Source organism: Miniopterus schreibersii, assembly GCF_964146895.1.
Source record: "Miniopterus schreibersii genome assembly, chromosome: 10".
NCBI lineage: Eukaryota > Metazoa > Chordata > Mammalia > Chiroptera > Miniopteridae > Miniopterus > Miniopterus schreibersii.
The window spans coordinates 22,770,886-22,790,280 of record NC_138110.1 but is presented as its reverse complement, the minus strand read 5'-3'; the positions used below and the strand labels follow the sequence as shown (position 1 = coordinate 22,790,280).

The window sequence follows — 19,395 nt, the reverse complement described above, 5'->3', positions numbered from 1 at the left end:
TTCTTCCTTTTTGTAAAACCACAGACTGTCAGAGCTGGCAGGGCCTTAGGCACCATCAGGCTGCATGGTTTGCAAGCCCTTCTTTAGCCACAGAGCACTTTGTTTAATAGAGGGCTTGCTTGGCACCCCGATAAATAGGCCAGGTAGAGTGGGTCCATGTGTGGGGGGAGAAGGTGCCCGTCTGCTCCCCTCACCCTGCCATGGCTCCAAGGGCCTTGTACTGCCCAGGGTTCTGCACAACACGGTTAAGGTGATTCCCATCAGCCTCCTCAGCTTACAGATAAGGAAAGTGAGGCCAGAGAAATTCAACCAGATGAGGAGTTGATGGCAGAACCAGCCTCCAGCCCCTAGTGCAAGCCTCTGTGGGTGCAGCCTCACTACCCTGGACGTACCACCTCCACACTCAGGACCCGCCTACAGTGGGCCGCAGGCTCTGAAGATGACCCAGTCCCTTACAGCCAGTGACCCAGGGCTCAATCAGGCCTCTTGCTTGCTCAAGCCCCACCCACACCCCACATGCAGGACCCAGGTCTGAAAGAGAGGACCAGCCCTCTGCAGGGGGAAAGGCAAGGGCAAATGCCTTCATAAGGGTGCCTGACACCCCCACAAAGTTCTGAGACAGCCTTGGGACCAAGAAGAGCTGGCTCCAGGGAGGAGAAGAGAAGGGGTTCAACTCCGAGTGCCCCTCCTACCGTTCCTCTCTCAAACTTGTTGGTACGGTTCTCCGACTTGCCGAGGTACCGCTCCCCGGTGTCCCCCAGGTCTCCATAGATGGTGATGTAGACCTTGGCATCTGTTCCTGCCCCAGGAACATTTCCTGTGAAGATCTGCACCGAGTACAGCACAACTGGGCGGGCACATGGACAGACAGACAGAGGAACAGACAAAGGGAAGAAAAGGAAGGCATCGCTTTAGGTTTAGGGGAACTGGATTTGTAGGAGGTATCAGGCTTCTGGGCCAGGCCTCTAGGAGGAGTTAATGTTTTCCTCTTATTTGCTCAATGACACACATTCTGCTATAGTTCCACGTGAATTCGCCAGTAGGAAGTTCACCTATCTGATCTGGACACAGGAGGCCTCTAAGACCCAAAGGATGGAGGTTTCTCCCAGCACCCCTCAACCAGGAGCCACCCAGTCACCCATGGCTTCCAGGGGGAAAGACCCAGGAGCTGCCTGACCTGTGTGTACTTCGTAGTCACTAGCTTCGGATTCTGACAAGACCCTAGGAAAGGGAGCCCCCTCCCTGTAGGAACTGAGATGGACTTTCTTACCAACCTTGCAAGTGGGCTCAGAACCACATTTAATTAAATTTAGAAAAGTAAGGTTATGCCCTGATCAGTGTTGCCCAGTGGTTAGAGCATTGACCAGAGCACTGAAGCGGCCCAGATTCGATTCCCGGTCAAAGGCACATGCCTGGGTTGCAGGTTTGATCGGGAGGCAACCAATCAGGGTGTCTCTCTCCCATTGATGTTTCTCTCTCTCCTCCTCTCTCCCTCCATTCCACTCTCTCTAAAAATCAATAGAAAAAACATGCTCGGGTGAAGATTAACAAAAAGAAAAAAAGAAGAAAAGAAGGAATGTGAATTGCTCACACCCATGGTTATGGAACACACTGATGCCCACAAATGGCTCCTATTATTTTCATTTTCCCTTGGATTCCACAGCATTTTCTCCCCTGCTCTCCTTCTGCGTCTCTGGAGGCTCCTTCTTGAGCAGCTCTATGGTTCCTGATCTTTTGCCCCCCACCCCATGCCACTATTGCCAGGTTCTGTCCACTTCCTTCAGCTCTGGCCCTACAAGTGCTAGGTGCTGACTTCTGTGAGTTCCCTGAGTCCGTATCTCCATCCCAGTGCCCTCCTGTGCTCTGGATCCACACCTGTCACCTAGGGGACACGTCCACCTGGACTAGACCACAGTCACACACTTACACCTGAACTTGAGGTCCACCCTTCTTGCACCCCCTTTTCCAAGCCTCTCCCTGCCCATCCTCCCTGTCTCCATAGCCCCACCCAGCACTCTGCTCTCTGAACCTCATAGGTGCACTGTGAGAACGGCTCTCAGAGGCCTGCTGCACCCCCAAGGACAGGAACCAGGACTAGTCACACTGCCCCCCACACCCACCTCACTCAGCTCTGTGCAGAATCCCATCAGCATTTCACGGGTTGCCTTACAAAATAAAATCTTCTCTGGTGTTTAAAAGTCAATGTTACCCAAGCCTGACTGGTTAATACTGACATGAGCAACATTAGGAATTTTGTCTCAGTTTAGACATTAACAGTTGACTGTCCTTCCCTCCCCGCACCCCAATGTTTCTCTCCATCTGTTTCCTGGCTATGCATTCAGCCCTGCTCCGCATCTGGGCAGGATATTCTCTAGGAGCCCTTGTCCCAGAGCGGGGTGCCACGTCACCAGGAACTGTGATTAAATGGCCTTCCTGCTCCTCCTCTTCCACCCCCACTGCTCTCTCCGTCTTTTGGGAATTAGGAAAACTGATTCAGCTTCTGGGTGCTGAGCAATGCGGCTGTGCAGTCAAATCTGGCTATTTCTGGATCGTCCTCCCTCCCCGTCCCACCCAGGCCACACAGCTCTCGGAGGGAAGATGTTTCCCTAGAAACACGGCCAAGCACAGAGTAGGTTTGCGGCATGCTGCTAATACGGAGCAGCCCAAGGATGCCGCTGGGACGGCTTTCCAGGGTGTCCTCTGGGATGCAAGTAAAAAGGGAATGATCCCCCAGGTTTAATAACAAAGAAAATTCAGAGAAAAAGATATACATAGGGAAAGGCACATTACTGAGGCAACACTTGTTTTTTTGTGTTTTTTTTTTTATCTCTAAGTGTGGCAACTCAGATTAAAGGAAATGTTAGAGCTATTTTATTTCCCCCTGGCTCCATATGGGGTCTGGAATCTTGGGCTTTACTCCAGTTTTTTTTTTTTTTTTTTTTTTTTTTCAAGAAGACAGTGCAACAAATATAAGCTGGATTTCCAAGGTTTCAGAGCATCTCAGATCTTGTATCCAAGATAAAATACAAAAGTATTCTTTTGTATGTCATCAGTGGCACAAAGTCTGTTTTTTGCAGGTGAATTTGATTTCTGACATAGTTAAAGCTTAGTCACAGCTGACCAGCAGCAAATAACATGGGGGTGGACATGGACAATAACATTGCTGGTCCAAACAGAGGTGTGAGTCTATCCATGTGGTCCAGGAAGAATGTGTGTGTGCATGTGCTCACTCACACTCACACAGTGTAAAAAGAAAGAAGAGAAGGCTGAGGACTGAGCCTGGAGCAATGCCACTTGGCATGAGAGAGGTAGGAAGAGAACCAGAAAATGGTGGTATGACAGCAAAGGAAGAAGTACAGAGTGTGTGATCTGGCTGATGCAAATCCTGCAGAGAAAGCCACAGTCCTAAGGAATGGGCAAGGTTAACTGGCACAAGCAGAAAAGAAGCCCATGACCTTGGACACTCTGAAGCTGCACCCAGTCCCTGAGAACAAATACACAGCAGCTCCAGTCACAGATTCATCCAAGATGCTTCCGGATTCATCCTTGGTTGCAACACTTGGATCCAGCAAGAGCAGAGAGGACCAGCCACACAGATCGTAGCCAAATAAACCAAGAGGAAAGAGAGAGCCAGGACCAGGATAATGCAGGCACAGGAGAACACATATCTGGATGTATCATCACACTGTCAGACCAGGAAAGATTTGAATACAAACCTTGCAATGAGACAGCCGAGACTTTGAAGAATAGCCCTGCCATTTATTAGCTGTGTGAAGTTTGGCAGGTTATGCAACCTCTGTGAACCTCAGTTGCACCCTCCACGGAATGAAGATAATAATAGACTCCTCCGCCCGGCTGGCATGGCTCAGCGGTTGAGCATCGACCTAGGATCCAGGAGCTCGAGGTTCGATTCCTGGTCAGGACACATGCCCAGGTTGCGGGTTTGATCCCCAGTGGGGGGCATGCAGAAGGAAGCCAATCAATGACCCTCTCACCATTGATGTTTCTCTCTCTCTCTCTCTCTCCCTTCTTTTCTCTGTGAAATCCATAAAGACATATTTAAAAATAATAATAATAATAGATTCTTCCCCTTGGGTGCAAAGGCTCTGCCTGGCACAGGGCAGGTGCCCTACAAGGGAGGTGATGAAAGCAATGGCAACACACTTACTGTCCAGTGGCTCCTCCACTTCCTTGTAGATTTGCCTTAAGGACCCATCTTTCATGTATTTCTCAGTGAAGATGTCAAAAGGAACCAGTTCTCGAACGGTCTTCTTGTCATCCTCCGAGGTGGCAAGCCATCGATCACAAGCAAAAGTAAAAGTCTCTGTACCCTGGGGTGAGGAGACAAGAGAAAAATTAGCCCTTAATGTGGAAACTACCAACTTCAGTGGTTCATCAGCATGCCAACACTCTTGGGGACCAAGGACAAGGGTCATGGAGCCCCATAAATAATGCAAAAGCCACAGCTCTGCCCTAATTCTAGCAGATCAAGTCTTACACAACCACATCAGGGTTTGGTTCTTGAAGGCCAGGCTTCCCAGAGTCACTGAATGATAAATACCTGAACCCCATCCTGGAGACTCAGATTCAAATGGTAGGGGGAGGGGATCTGTATTTTTAAATTGCTCCCAAGTCACTCATATCCATAGCCATGGCTGAGGGCTGCCTCCTAGATTTAGAATTCGGCAGTTTCAGAATGCTTTCCAAGTTGTTCAGGTGGACTTCTTCCTGTGGGTTGACCTTGAGTAGCAGAAAGGGCACGCCTGTATGGCCTTGGGGTGGGGAGCAGAGACATAGCTGCCCAGACTCTCCTCCTTGACCCCTAAACCAAGTTCTAAAAGATTCTGCCCGAGACTTGAGTTGGCTTCTGCACTCTGAGTGAAATGGGGGAATTTTTCTCAGAAGATTTTTATTTTAATTTAGCAAGGCTGTAGGTTCTTATAATGAATCTGCCTTGAATCTCTTCTGGAAAGGGACAAAAGAAACAGGAGGACAGATCAATCAGACACTCACATCTTTATCTGGAAGGAGCCTGCGGATTTCCACGTAGGCGCAGTGCCACCCAGGATTTATGCCTGTATTGTCATGACCAATCCGAATTTTTTCAATGATTTCTCCCACATCTTCTAGCTTTGGAAAGGAGAAAATGCATCAGATGTTGGCTGACAGGTCAAGGAAAGAACAACCTGAGCAAAAACGTGCCTCCCCAAGGCATTAGCCTTGAGTCTTTTTGAACTTCCAGGGGTCACTTTCTCCCAGTATGTCCCCATTGTCCAGCCAAGCCAGACCTCACTCTCCTCTACACATGCCATGTTCATGCTTCCCTTCCCCTCTCCCCACGTAAAATCAGCCTAGTCTCAGTTCAATCATCTCAGTTCAATCAACCTCTGGGAAGCTGTCCCCTCTTTTCATGATGGAGCCCATCTCTCTGCCTTTCATGACTTATCATTGTAGCAGCTCATTTCCTGCTTGAGAACTTGACTTGGGTTTCAGAAGATGAGTTCTGGTTCTGCCCATGTCCTATCTTGCCAGCCTGACCTTCTCCTTGGCCCCCTAAGAACCCCTTCCTTCTCTAGCCACTCCTCTTCTACATCCCTCAAATTCCAGTCCCTCAAACTACATTTTCTTACCACAGGGCCCTTGCACATGCTTTACCTACCCCTCCTCTTGTTTACCTAAACCAGTGTCTGCTCCACCTTTTCATTCAGGTCTCAGCTTTAGGATCACTTCCTCAAGGAAGCCCCCTGACCACCTCGAGAAAGTCAGATCTCTTCATAATAGGTTCTTACAGCATTCTACAGACTGCCCCCCCCCCCCGCCCAACCCAGAGCACTCCCACAGTTGGAAGCTGGCATTTATTTGTGTGATATCCTCTCCTCCACCACTGAAAGTCACAGGACAGGCTCCCTAAAACCTAGAAATAGCCTGTGACCCAGGTACTGAATAAGTATTAACTGAAAGGATGAAAGAATGAGTATTTCCTCATCTGCAAAATGGGTGTGATAAAGTCAGCCAGGTTCTCTCACATGCAGCGTTGAACATTAACCACGATGGTGCGTGAAAGCCCCACTGACTGTTGACACGTGTGGTCCATAGTGAGTCCCTGAAATTCAAGAGCTTTCATCTCTCCTCTCTCCTGCCTGGAGCCTATGTCACAGGGTACGGGGCAGGGACTCAGTGGGAATGACTGATACTTCTCTCGGAGCCCTCTAAGGAGGCAGCGAGGGCAAGGCAAAGTCATCCCGTCAGCTGGCCTCTGCCTCCCTGGCTCTCTCTCTACCATGCTGCTACCTCAGGGCCTCCAGGAGCCTCTTGGGTCTCCCCCAAGCCTCCCGAGTCATGTTCTCCTCTGAAATGGTGCTATATATATCCATCCACACCCTGCCTCACCCTTATGAGCATCTGGGCAATAACGGTAAGAAATAGATGAGGAAATAGGGGGAAAAGGAAATACCCAGGTGTCTTGGCTCACGGTTGGGCCATGGAATTCATGCCTTGAGGTTTGATTCAACAATTGGTGGTGGTGGTGGGGGGTGTTGAGGGGTGTGTGTGTGTGTGTGTGTGCAGACTTGAGTTTCCTGGGAGCCCCTCTGCAGAGCTGCCTGCCTGGCCTGCTCCACCAAGCTCTCAGTGCTACCAGGAAATGGCATAGTCAGCTCTGGGGGAGTGAGGGCTCTTGGTGAGTGAGTGGCATCTGAATGATTGAGTCATTCATCAAATGTGAGGCCTCTATAGCCCTAGACAGAAGTGACCTCTGAATGAACTGGTGCAGCCTCCACTCAGGTTCCTCCCTCCTCACACATCCACCCACAGATGATGCCCGTCAGCACCTTCTGAAGAAGCTCCTCCACTCTTACCCCACCCTCATCCTTCTCAATTGCAACCCTGGCTCTGCCACCTATGAGCTGTGTAATCCGAGGCAAACTGCTTGACCTTCAGGACCTCAAGTTCCTCATCTATAAAATGGGGGGGGGGGGGCTAATGTCAGCTGAAGGAAGGGGCATGGGCAGGGTAACCCCTGGAGGTCACTTCTAGGTCTAAGATTGCAGGCATGGTTCTTTTGTCAACCATTCTGTCCTTCTAGGTGACCAGCATGGCACCACATTGCTGGAAACCATGAATTAACAAGCGTTCCAGCTGCTGTTGCCTCTGCTACCCTGCCTCAGGCCCCAGCTCCCCGCCTGCCAACTCACCCAGCTTCATCAGAGAAGCGGAGTCACCTGGAAGCCCCCTAGGGGCGTTCTGAATCATTAAATAAAGATCAGTGGACATTTTAAAGTGGGGCCTTGTTCTTTCATAGCGGGGAGGAACACAGAGGCTATGGGTGAAATCCTTGGCTCACAGAATCTCCACTTGAGGACACTGAGCTGCCTGGCAGAACCGGGAGGTGAAGACTCATTTGCCCTCCCTCTGTCCAGGGGCCCCTGTTCCTCCTTCCCATCCATCTCTGAGCTGTGAGATGTGTGGACCTCTGCTTTGACGGTATTTTGTAGCCTTAATCATTCAGCTACCCAGTCACACATGCTGTGCCTGGGAGGCCATCTCCACCATGACCCCTCAGAGAGCAAGGAAGCCTTTAGGGGACCATTGGCCATGGATGGTGGGCTCAGGGATAACTCAGATACGCCAGAATCAGAAGAGACCCTAGCATTCTTCCAAGGGGTGAAAGAGTTAAGCAGAGGAGGCTCTAGAACTGAACTGCTTGAGTCGAAACCCTGGCTCGGATGTTCTGTAATTCTGACACCATGAGAAAGTTACTTAACCTTCCTGTGCCGTTTCAGCTGTAGAATGGGATAATCATACCACCTAACTCTTGGAGCGGCGATGACGATTAATTGAGTTGATACACATCAAGTGCTTAGAACAAGGCTGGCACATGGGAAGGGCTCAACAAGTGTGAGCTGTTATTGCCACTTTCCCAGCCAATTCCCATGTCTTAGGATAAGGCCACAGGGAGACGGGGTGGCTCGCTCATGAGCTAGTGGCTGATGTGAAGCCAGAACCAGAACCCAGGTCTATGGGCTCGCAATCCAGTGCTCATCCTCTTAACCTGAAGATCAGTCAAAAAAGAGAAATGGAGAGAAAGGGATGCAAAGCTTTTTCATGTGTGTCCAAATTCTCGTACACCCCCAACACCCAGGTAGGTTTGAAAGAAAAAAGAAAAAAAAAAAAATAGCAGCAAATGACTGGTAAATTATAGCTGCCTGTTCCTGAGGACTTCATTGATAAAACTCCCCGGAAGTCATGCTGAGGTGTCATCACAGCCCAGCCACTGACGGCAGCAGGCTGGGATGACTCACGCACCGCGACATCTTGGGTGGGTGAGATGTGGTTCTGTGTGGATAAATGAATCAGCCTTGAAGTTCCCTAGTTAAGAGATTCCGCCAGGGTGGCAACCTTCCCACAAGTGCTGTCTGCTCCCAGAGGAGGTGGGGAGGGAGCAGGGAGTCCCCGGGGACAGACACCGGCCAGGGAAGAAGGAAGGGGCTCTGGACTTTGTTTCCCATCAGAAAATAAGAGCCACATCTCCAAAGGTGATGAGAGTCCAGGCTCCTGAGGCTCCAGCTCTTCTCCCTTAGAGTTGTGTCCTTTAAATCCTGCTTCATCTGGTCCTCTACCCTAGTCATGTCACTCTCCTCCTGTCCACTCTGGCCAAACCTCAAAACACATGCTGTGGTTATTTTGACCTGTGGTCCTTGGCCACCATGTTCCCCTGGCTTGGAATATCTCCCCTCCTTGTCCCTGCTGATGCCCAGTTTCATGTCCAGCTCAAAGCCGCCACATCCAGGAAGCTTCTCCCTTCCCTGAACACCCACAGCAGGCTCCTTCAGCCCCACCTGTGCCCTCCGCCCCATGGACTAGTGTCCTGCAGGGGCTAAGAGCACATATTCTGAGCCAGTCTTCCTGGGTTGGAATCCTGCTTCCTCTGTGCCTTCATTGTGTGATTTTACGTGAGCTACTAAACTCTGTGTCTCCGTCTCTCCGTCTTCAAACAGGGATAGTCACAGCCCAGAGTTGCTGTGAGGGTTGAGTTAATCTGGGAAAAGCCCTATGACAGTGCCTTCTAACCCACAGGAGCAGTTATCATGATGATCACCAGACTCTCTCATTAGCTTTGTGTGGAGCGCAGGGGTTCCCCAGCTGGAGCGCAAGACCCTCACAGGCAGAGTTCGGGTCCTCCCCTTCTCTTGTCTCTCCCACCCAATCTAACACACCGAGTGCACAGGGAAGGCACTGAGTTGAAGTGTACAGGACACCAAGGTGCCTTGACCTATGTCCATATTAAACATCAACCAACCAGAGCCCCGAGAAGCATATGGAGTGTTCTGTATCAGGTTGTTTGGCTGTAGCTTGGCGGATGAGTGGGAGACTCAAGTATGTAATGAGCAAGTCTGGAAGCCAGGCTCTCCCCATGGATACATGTCTGTTGTTGTTGGTAGCACTGGAGACGGCCCTGGTGGATTTGGAATTGTGCCTGGAGTCTCCCCAAGCCCTGTCCACTCCTTATGGCCTTTGATCCTGACATCAAATCAGAAGGGACAGGGTGAGGCTCACCATCCTTCTGGTTTCTCAGATGTACTGAGGCCCAGAGAGATTGATGACTGCCTGTCTTCCTCACTAACAGCAGTCCATCAAGGTGAAAGATGTGTCTGCCTCTGGACGCAGGGCTCCTCCTCCTTACCGGTCTTCTGGACCCACTTCATCCCCCCAATTCCTGGCTCCCCAGCAGCCTGCTGAACCCAAATACCTCCATAATGAAGCGGGAGGCAGACTTCCTCTCAAAGAACATCTTCTGCTCCCTCTTGTTGGTGCACAGGAATTTCTGCTCGGTGCAGAGGCCGTCACAGCCATAGATGACGATGAAGATGTTGGCGTCTGTCCCAGCAGCAAAGACATCACTGGTGTAGAGGGTGATCTCGTAAGGAACAACTGGGGGTGGGGGACAGAGGGAAAACCAGAGGGGATGTGAGAATAGAAAACAAACATGGACAAGGTCAAGCTCTTCACAGCACCACCACCCAGACTGCTTCCCAGGGAGATGCTGCTGCCCAGGGACCTGGGCCTTCACGTGGTTACTTCACAGTGAGGTAAAATGTTTTGTGCCATTTTAACTTGTTGTATTTGTATATAAGTGTGTATACTTACTATGGGTCACAATAAAAAAAAAAAAAAGGAAAACATAGAGAACAGTTCAGGAGAAAACGTACCCTCTCCTGTGATCTTGACCCTTGAAAGGAGTCACTTTAGAAGTTGCTTCCCCACAGGTGGCCACAGCCTTGTCCCAAGAAAGAGTTTGCTTTTCATTTATTATCATAGTTACCTTTCTATAGAACTGCTGTACCGACACTTGTGATAGTGATAGTTCTCATGCACTGAGCACTTGCTACACGCCAGGCTCCGTACTAAACACTGTCCATTCCTTATCTCCTTTCGCCTTCAGAGTGGCCCCACGGAGTAGGTACTGTTGTGCTCAGTTTTACAAGTGAGAAAACCAAGGCCCAGAACATCATAGGGCCGGCCAGTGGTGGAACTTGAACTTGAACCCAGACGTGTCTGACCCCACATCCTGCGTGGCCAACCTCCCTGGGAGCTGTTGTCATGACCTGGAGGTGACTACGGCTGCCTACCCACAAGCCACAGGGAGGACCGCCTATGCAGGTGACTGCTGGTCCCACGAGGGCCTGAACAGGGCCCTCCCCAGTGGGTCAAGGGGGAACACAGTCCCGACTCTTCCAGGCCCTCAGGCATGATGCCCCTCCGCAGCATGCAGGGTCCCTTCTTCTCAGTCCTCTTTGGTTTCTCCATGGTCTACGGCCTGTGAGGCCTTGAGCAGAGAAGTTGGCAATGGATTTGAGCTTTCCTGGAACTAGTTGGCAGTGGGAGAAGCCCTGGAAATATCTGGGCGGGAACAGCCCACCCTTCATCCGCATTGTCCTTGGTCTGGGCTCCAATTTGCTACCTGTTTTCTAGTTCTGCCTTTGCCATTGAGTTGCTGCTGTGTGTCCTTGGGCAAGTGACTATACTTCTCTGGGCCTCAGTTTCCTTGCCTATAAAATGAGGGGGTTTAACCAGATCTGCGGTTTTTAGTTTCCTTAACTGCAGAATTCTTATTAATACATTTATAAAGAATGTTTGGGGGAAAAACTTGACTTTTTAAAGCTAAGATGCTTCTCTGGATGAATTGGCAGGTAGGGGATGACCTTTCTCAGTCCTTCCCCTCCTCCTACCAACTGCCTTCAAACACCCATTTCAACTACCTGGGATCCTCAGAACATAGGTTGAGGACGAAGGTTCCTCCCAGCCCTGACATGACATGATGCTGACATTCAGGCCTCCATGCTCTGTCCCACCTCCCCCATGAAGCCTGTAAGTTCAGACATTACAGCAGCCCCCTCCTTATTTATATGTCTCTACTGTGTGGTTTCACGTGTATCGGGCAGCCTTGATGCACTGCCTTGATTCCTTCTAGGTCCCCAATGATGATGGCTGGGCCCTGTTCCCACCATTCCTGAACTGCAGCCCCCGAGCCCCTGGAGCTCCCTGGCTTTGGGCCCCCAGGACATTTTCCTATCAGGGAGGTAGGTTCTGAGGAGCAGACCCCTGCTCTCTGTGCTCCCGCCTGGGGAGAGCTGCACTTTGAAGGTGCCTCTATAGCTCATCAGTCGAAAAGTCAGGTCTTTCCTGCCCGCTCCCTTTTTTCCTTTTTGACAAATGTGAGTGTAAGACAAAGAGTAGATGGATTAATTTTAATATTAGGCTGAAACTGAATATATTACAAGTCAAACCATACAAATTCTTTTTTTTTTTTTTCCTGTAAAGAGCAAGATCTGTCCTAGGGAATGGAGGGAGAAACAAGCACTTTTATCCTGAAGGTTCCCACCCAATCCCACCGCCAGCTCTGTGTGCACCTCTCAAGCCTGAGAGCACATCCTAGACAGCAGGCCAATCCCAGGGGCAGAGGCTGGGTCTATAATTTGCCTTGTATATGCAAAGACTTCACTAGAAGAAAATGTCTCTTTATTTTAGGCTTTTACCAGAAAGTATTTTGACGATCTGGCCATTGCCAGTTTAATTGCTGTAGGCAAAAAAATAAAAATTTAAAAATCCAGTTGATCACTGATTTATACTAAGTATGAGTTGCTTGGAGAAAATATTTTTATATCTCTGATTATTTTGTTTAAAAAAATTGTACTCCCTGAGTTTAGTTTAGCTTTTAGCATATCCAGACAGGTTTGTATAGTTTGGTTGACTTCAGCTGAGTTCCAGCATCTAGTATTTACCTGTATGTATAGAAACACTTAATGCATTCTTTCTGATGATGATAGAGGAGGGAAAGTGCCAAAACTTCACCCAATTATTCCCCTTCCTCTTTTGCCTTAGCTGGTAAATGAATTAAATTTGCCTTCTTTTTAAATTGTCCCCAATCAGGATAAAATCTATAGTGGTGATTTCTCTAGCATGTAATGGCTGAAATGGGGACAGGTGATGGGGCTGATAATGATTCCTCACAGTTAGACCTCTATCTTCCTTCCTTTTGGGGTCTTACAACCATGCTGCTTTAATATCTCTGTTTTGCAGGCAGGGAAACTGAGCCCCAGGCTCTCTGCTTGCTGTCACCAGCTACTTTTTGGTAGACTTTAGATTAAGTCCCACATTTTCTTTCCTGGGGAGACTCAGGTCTCCAAGGTGGCCTGGCTCAGAGTGGACACTGGCGGAGGGATTGGAACTGAGTTGCAGTGGCGGGTGATAGGATCTGGAAACAGGGTCAGCCTTGCCGTGTACGATTCTTACATGGCGTGTACAGCCTCGTCTGAAGCTCCTCATGGAAGAGGTCCCTGACAATGGCCCCATCTTCTTCATTCTTGGCTAGCCAGCGGCCACAGGGGAACGTCATGCACTTTCCAAGACATGGGGCATCCACCTCTACCCACTCTACAAACCAGCCTGGAGCCTTGCCTGGAGAGAGAGGAGACACAACCCATCAAGGACTTCTACAGGGTGGCTTCCTATGGGTAACGTCAGGGACTCCAAGCGCCCTTCTCTACTCAACAGCCAATGCCTACAGCTCCACCATGAACATGCCATCCCTTTTGCTCACAGCGTTGTTAAAATGATTCCTGTAGAAACATGCACCCAGCTAATGCTGGATTGCACTGCAGGCTGCTGTCAGTGAAATTAGCAAGAGCAAAGGAGCGTGGAGAAGAGATGGCAGGAGGGCAGAGTCTGAGGGGAGGAAAGCGAGGACACTGTCCAGAGTGAAAGGCGCTCCAAACAGGAAGCCCCGAGATGCCAAAGAGAGACTGTTAACAAAGACCCTAATTTCACCCCAGGGCAGGGATGATACTCCCAGCCCCCTGGCTTCAGTCTGTGATTCATAAGCAGAGGGGAAATCAGTGAAGGACCAATGTTTTCCTAGGTAAAGGAGAACTCAGGCTTAAAAAAGGCAACAGAAGCCAGGCAGAGCACCCTGTCCCTCAGTTCCAGGTGCAAGGAGGAGGGCCTCCTTTCACAGGCTTAGAAGGCATGGTTTAGAGACCAAGTGAATGAGTCCAATTTTACCCAGAGAAAACAAACTTGGGCACATCCTTTGGCAATAGTGTCCGTGGGTTCTAGAAAGGATTAGCTAGATCAGTGGTTCTCAAAGTGGGGTCCCCAGACCAGCAGCCTCAGCCTCACTTGTGAGCAATATAAACTCTTGGGTGCCACTCACACTTACTGAATCAAAGACTCTGGCGATGGGACCTAGAAATCTGTGTTTTAATAAGTCCCCTAGATGGTTCTGATACACACTCAGATTTGAGAACCACTGGGCTAGATTAGGGATTCTCAGATCTGACTGTTCATTAAAATTACTGGGAGTAGGGATTTAAGAAAAGTTTTTTAAATTACCAGTGTCCAGGCCCCACCCGAGACCAATTAGATCAGAATCTCTGTATGCAGCCAGGGCTCCACTGGGCTGAGGGGATTTAAGAAGTTGTGTCATTATGAAAGACAGATGACATCCAAATTTCCCCCAGCTTCTTTCCCGGACACCCATTGGGACCTGTCTGTAGTCCTTGTGTTCTTAGCGGGGAACAGAGGGGAGGGAGTCAGACCTGTGTTGTCATGGCCAATCCTGACTTTCCATAGATCTCCCAGGTCCAGCGTCTCCACTGTGAAGATGTCAATGCTGTCCCTCTCAAACTTGTCGCTGTTGGTCTTGGAGGATTTCAGGAGGGTCATTCCTGCCGACCAAGTGACGTCAACATGACTGGCTGGCGCTGAGACCTTTCAAACCCAGTCTGTTCATCCCTTTTAGTCTTTCCTCATAATGACCAAATTTTGAATTTTCATCAATTTTAGACTGCAATTACCATCCATTGGGTACCTTTGGCATATTTTATTTTGGTGTGTATCTTTTTATTGAACTTCGCAATAACCCTCTGACGTATGTATTTTTACTTCCAGTTTGTATCTAAAGAAAAGGAGACACACCAAGAGGCCAAGTGCCTTATCCAAGATCATACAGGAGAAAGTGGTGGGGCCCTAAGTTCATGTCTGCTCACCTTCCATACCCCTCACATTTCTACACATGGGGAGGAGCCAGTGACAAATCCCCCTCCCCCCGCTCCCTGGGAAACAGGGGGTCCCCTGAAGGATGGGGTATGTGGAAGGGATGGCTTCCAATCCCCCCCCCCACCAGCCATCTCACATATGCAACCTGTCCTGGGACCTTGCCGTGGCATCAATTTGAAATTTGAAGTAGTCCCAATGTCATTGCCATCCCTTCGTGCCTCAACATGCACTACATTGTCTTCAAGCTCCCTTACCCCCGAGCCCAGCTCTGAGCCCACCCCAGGTAGAAAGTCTTCTGATACTCACAGACTCATTACAGACAGAGCATAGAAATGAGCCAGACCTTGGTTCAATGCCTGGCTTTGCCATTTAACATCTGGGTGGCCTTGGGCAAACTACTTAACTCTCTGAGACTTGATCTCCTCAAATGTCAAAAGGGGTGGTCTTGATGCCTTCCCACGGAACTATTGTGAGGATTAAATAAGATGAAGACTGCTGAGTGCTCAAGAATGCTCCTAACACATAGAAATCCCTTGGTAAATAAAAGTAGTTATTAGAGAGCCTCAATTCCATGGCCTATGGTTCAGTAACTATCACAATGACATACATTTGTAAGTTATGACCTAATTCATTTATTGTACGTTACCTAATCTATTAAATAAGAATAATGAATGTTTATGAGTGTCATTGTGTATCAAATATTTTGCATGTTAAATTTCATTAAATCCACAACTCTACAAGACACATACTAATTTAATCTCCATTTTACAAATGGAGGTCTAGGGGACAGAGAGGTTAAGCAACTTTCCCAAGGTCACACAGATAGTAAGTGGTACGGCAGACATTTAAGCCAATCAGTCAAGCTTGAGTCCATGCTCTACCACCACACCATTGTATTAGAATATGAGCACCCCAAGATCATGGATAGGTCCCTGAATTCATTATTCAGTGGTGTTTGGCACAAGGCTCTGGACCCACAAGGTTTTGAGAAAATATAATGATTACTTGAGGTACTGACTCTGAACTCATACAGAATGGCTGGACAGGTAGCCCAAGTGTATGGCTGACCCCAGCACTAAATGCCACCTTCTCTGAGTACCTAGGCAGAGGCTATCGAATGACTCTAAATTCCCTGAGCATCTCATATTAAGAGTAGCATGGACCCCACTGGCTGTGATGTTGGAAAGAGCCAGCATTTTCCTTATTGGAGTGGAGTTAGATTTAGGGTTACCGCTACCATTAGAACAGAAAGAGAAAGTTGGCAGAAGACACAGAGAAGAGACCCCTCACTGTTTGGATTGGGAAACCCCTTTGTTATGCTTTTAAAAAGCAAATAGAGTGATGTCTCTAGGAAGGACACAGGAAATGGTAAAAACATTAAGAAAGACCTGGAAAAAGACTGAGCATAGGATCAGTCACCATTACCTGGGGTGAGGACATTACCTGGAAGATGATTCACATGGCTTCCACATACATCTAGGGCTGGAGAGGCAGCAAGAAGGACAGGAGAAAGGGCAGGGGGCTCTCTGCCCTGAGGTGCAGTAGGACTGCCTTAGTAAGGTTTAGGAAGAAAGCCACACTTTTCCAAAGAAAGCAACACTCACCACCCAAGTGGACAAGCCACCTCACGCAGAGATTTTTAAGGAAAAAGGAACTGCCTTTCTCTGATGAGGCTAGTTGTGCGCTATCTGTCATGAGTCAGAGGCCTGCAAGAATACACAACGGGAGAAGGACAGTATCCTCTGGGAAAACTGAATATTCACAGGTAAAAGAATTTATTTGGACACTTATTTTACACCATACACAAAAATTGATTCAAAGTGGATTAAAGATTTAAACATAACCCCTGAAGCTAACTGTAAAACTAAGAAAAAACATAGGGCAAAAGCTTCATGACATCAGCCTAGCAATGATTTCATGGATATGACACGAAAAGCACAGACAACATAAACTAATTTAACAAGGGGGACTACATCAAACTAAGACGTTTCTGCACAGCAAAAGAAACACTCAACAGGGTGAAAAGGCAACCTACAGGATGGGAGAAAATATTTGCAAACCATGTATCAGATAAGGGGCTAATCTCCAAAATATATAAGATACTCCTACAACTCAATAACAAAAAACTAATAACCCAACTTATAAAATGGGCTAAGGACTTAAATAGACATTTCTCCAAAGAAGACATACAAATGGCCAACAGTAAATGAAAAAGTGCTCACTGTCACCAATCATTAGGGGGATTCAAATCAAAACCACAATGAGATATCACCTCACCCTGTCAGGATGGCTGCTATCAAAAAAAACAAAAGACAAGTGTTGGTGGGAATGTGGACAAATGTGAAATGCTACAGTTGCTATGGGAAATAGTATAAAAGTTCTTTTAAAAATTAAAAATAGAACTACCGTATGATTCAGTAATCCCTCTTCTGGGTATAGATCCAAAAGAATTGAAATCAGGATCTTAAAAAGATATTAGCACTCCTGTGTTCATTGCAGCCCTGTTCACAATAGCTAAGATGTGGGAAAAAACCTAAATGTCCATTGACAGATGAATAGATAAAGAAAATGTGGTATAGCCTGGCTGGGTGTGGCTCGGCGGTTGAGCATCAACCTAGGATCCAGGTGATCGGGGTTCGATTCCCGGTCAGGGCACATGCCCGGGTTGCGGGCTCGATCCCCAGTCAGGGGCGTGCAGGAGGCGGCCGATCAGTGACTCTCTCATCATTGATGTTTCTATCTCTCTCTCTCCCTCTGCTTTCCTCTCTCTGAAATCAATAAAGATATATTTAAAAAAAAAAAAAAAAGAAAATATGGTATATACATACAATGGAATACTAGTCAGCCCTTAACAAGGACATGCTGCAGTATGCAACATCTTTAAGGACATTATGTTAAGTGAAATATGTCAGGCACAGAAAGACAAATACAACATTAATTCCACTTACAGGAGGTATCCTAAATGGTCAAATTCATAAAATCAAGGACTAGAATGGTGGTTACCAGGAGCTGGGGATAGGGGGGATGGGGAATTATTAATCAACAAGCATAAAGTTTCAGTTTAATGAGCTCTGGAGATCTGCCGTACAACACATACCTATTGCCAACAATAATGTATTGTACACACTAAGAGGATAGATCTCATGTTAAGTGTACTTCCCATGATAAACTACAATAAAACAATAAAGGGTAAGGTGATCTTTTTTAAGAGAGACAGAGACACAAGGCCAGGATTTCCTTGGAACCTTTGGCCAAGTCTTCCAGTCTCCCTGGGGACAATGTGGGTGAACCTCAGACCTGCACTGTTTTCTCACCAGTGTCGTCGTTTGTGCCAAAGAGCGTGATGAAGACATTGGCATCTGTGCCCGCGTTCTTCTTGTCCCCGGTCTTTATGGTCACTTGGAATGTGGTAGATTTGTCTGCAGGAGAGAAGTGTGGAGAAGTGAGTGGCAGATTGCTCCTCCCATGAAGGAAGGAGAGAGAAACATACTGAGTTTGTTTCTATGTTCATGTTCACCATTCTTATGAATCGCTTTACTTGCAGGATGTGTTGCTCTGCAGTTGCCTTTAGTCTGGAAGCTTCCTGAAGGTAGAGATGAGGTCTCCCCCACCTCCAAGTCACACAGGAAGCCCTCAACCAATAGAGTTGTAAGAGAGACTTGGGGTGACTGTGAGGGTCAGAGGCTCATCCTCCAGGAGCCCTAGCCTGATTCCTCAAGGTTTGAAAGACTTTTAGGGATTTGAATTTCAAGGAAGGGAGCACAAGCATCATAGAACTCTTGAAAGTTCATTCTTTGTCTTGACAAAAATGTATTGAGATCCTCTAATATGCGTGGAAGGGAGAATACAAGGTCATGTCAGGACCAGCTACAACTATCCTATCCTATCCTATCCTATCCTATCCTATCCTATCCTATCCTATCCTATCCCATCCCATCCCATCTCACCCCACCCCACCCCATGCCTTGCATTGTATATACCCAGCCTTGTGCTAGATATGTGGGAATATGCTCACCCCCCCCCTTCTTGCCACGGGGGAGTGAGAGGCCGGTATAGGTAGAATGCCAGAGGAAGAAGTGCCCAGAGCTCACAGGGGAGGGAGGCCTAGGATGGGGGAGAGGCAGAGGGGGAGGGGTGTTGGGGGGAAGAAATCAGCCCAAGTTGAGGAAACCTTTCTGCTCCAGGCCCATGCTGTCGAGGGGGCTGTTTTCACCACCGCCCCCCTCCTCATCCTCCTCGCTCGGTGGCAGCACGTAGGACTCATCCACTGACAACAGCTCCCTGGACAGCTGGCCATCATCTTCCTCCACTGCCAGCCAGCGCTGGCAGGGAAAGTAGTACCTGCGGGGGAATGAGGAGAGGTTGGGAACATCTCCGAGGAAAGGTCCCCCGAAGGAGTAGTCACGGCTGAGAAATGAGGCCCTCGGGAGGGCAAATGCTCCCCTGTCTGCCCTCCACGGCGTAGCCCCCCATCCTACCTAGCCTGGTAGTCACCCCAGTAATGTCACTTGCCTCTAGCAGAGAATAAACATGGGGACGCGTCTCCAGTCAGCCCACTGAAAATGGCTGTGTAACAGAGCCTGGAGCATAGCAGACCCGCAAGCAGGGTCACATTGGAGGTGTCTAGAAGAAGAGGGGGCTGTTCCAACCCCTTCTGGAGCTAACGTGCTAGCCAGAACTACTTTAGCAGAGAGGGTTGCACATAGAAGGTGCTCAGAAGTGTTGAATTTGAATGCAACAACCCAATTTTGCTTTTGGAAGGTACGAAGAATGTGGCTAAGGAACTGGCACCCTAGAGGGCTGGGGCATGTGAGGAAGGGAGGTCCAAGTAAGATTTCT

General features: G+C 48.5%; 1 protein-coding gene across 3 annotated transcripts in view; it reads right to left on the bottom strand.

Annotated features, from left to right (window-relative positions):
- LOXHD1 (lipoxygenase homology PLAT domains 1) overlaps nucleotides 1-19,395 on the bottom strand; it is a gene marked incomplete at both ends in the record, with an annotated part of 135,828 nt that overhangs the window by 34,029 nt on the left and 82,404 nt on the right. For all 3 annotated transcript variants that reach the window (XM_081150176.1, XM_081150177.1, XM_081150178.1), the window contains 8 exons: nucleotides 693-847; nucleotides 4,169-4,331; nucleotides 5,014-5,130; nucleotides 9,749-9,930; nucleotides 12,793-12,957; nucleotides 14,097-14,225; nucleotides 17,871-17,975; nucleotides 18,728-18,897. In XM_081150176.1, coding sequence (XP_081006302.1) covers nucleotides 693-847; nucleotides 4,169-4,331; nucleotides 5,014-5,130; nucleotides 9,749-9,930; nucleotides 12,793-12,957; nucleotides 14,097-14,225; nucleotides 17,871-17,975; nucleotides 18,728-18,897 — 1,186 coding nt within the window. The remainder of the gene's footprint in view (nucleotides 1-692; nucleotides 848-4,168; nucleotides 4,332-5,013; nucleotides 5,131-9,748; nucleotides 9,931-12,792; nucleotides 12,958-14,096; nucleotides 14,226-17,870; nucleotides 17,976-18,727; nucleotides 18,898-19,395) is intronic.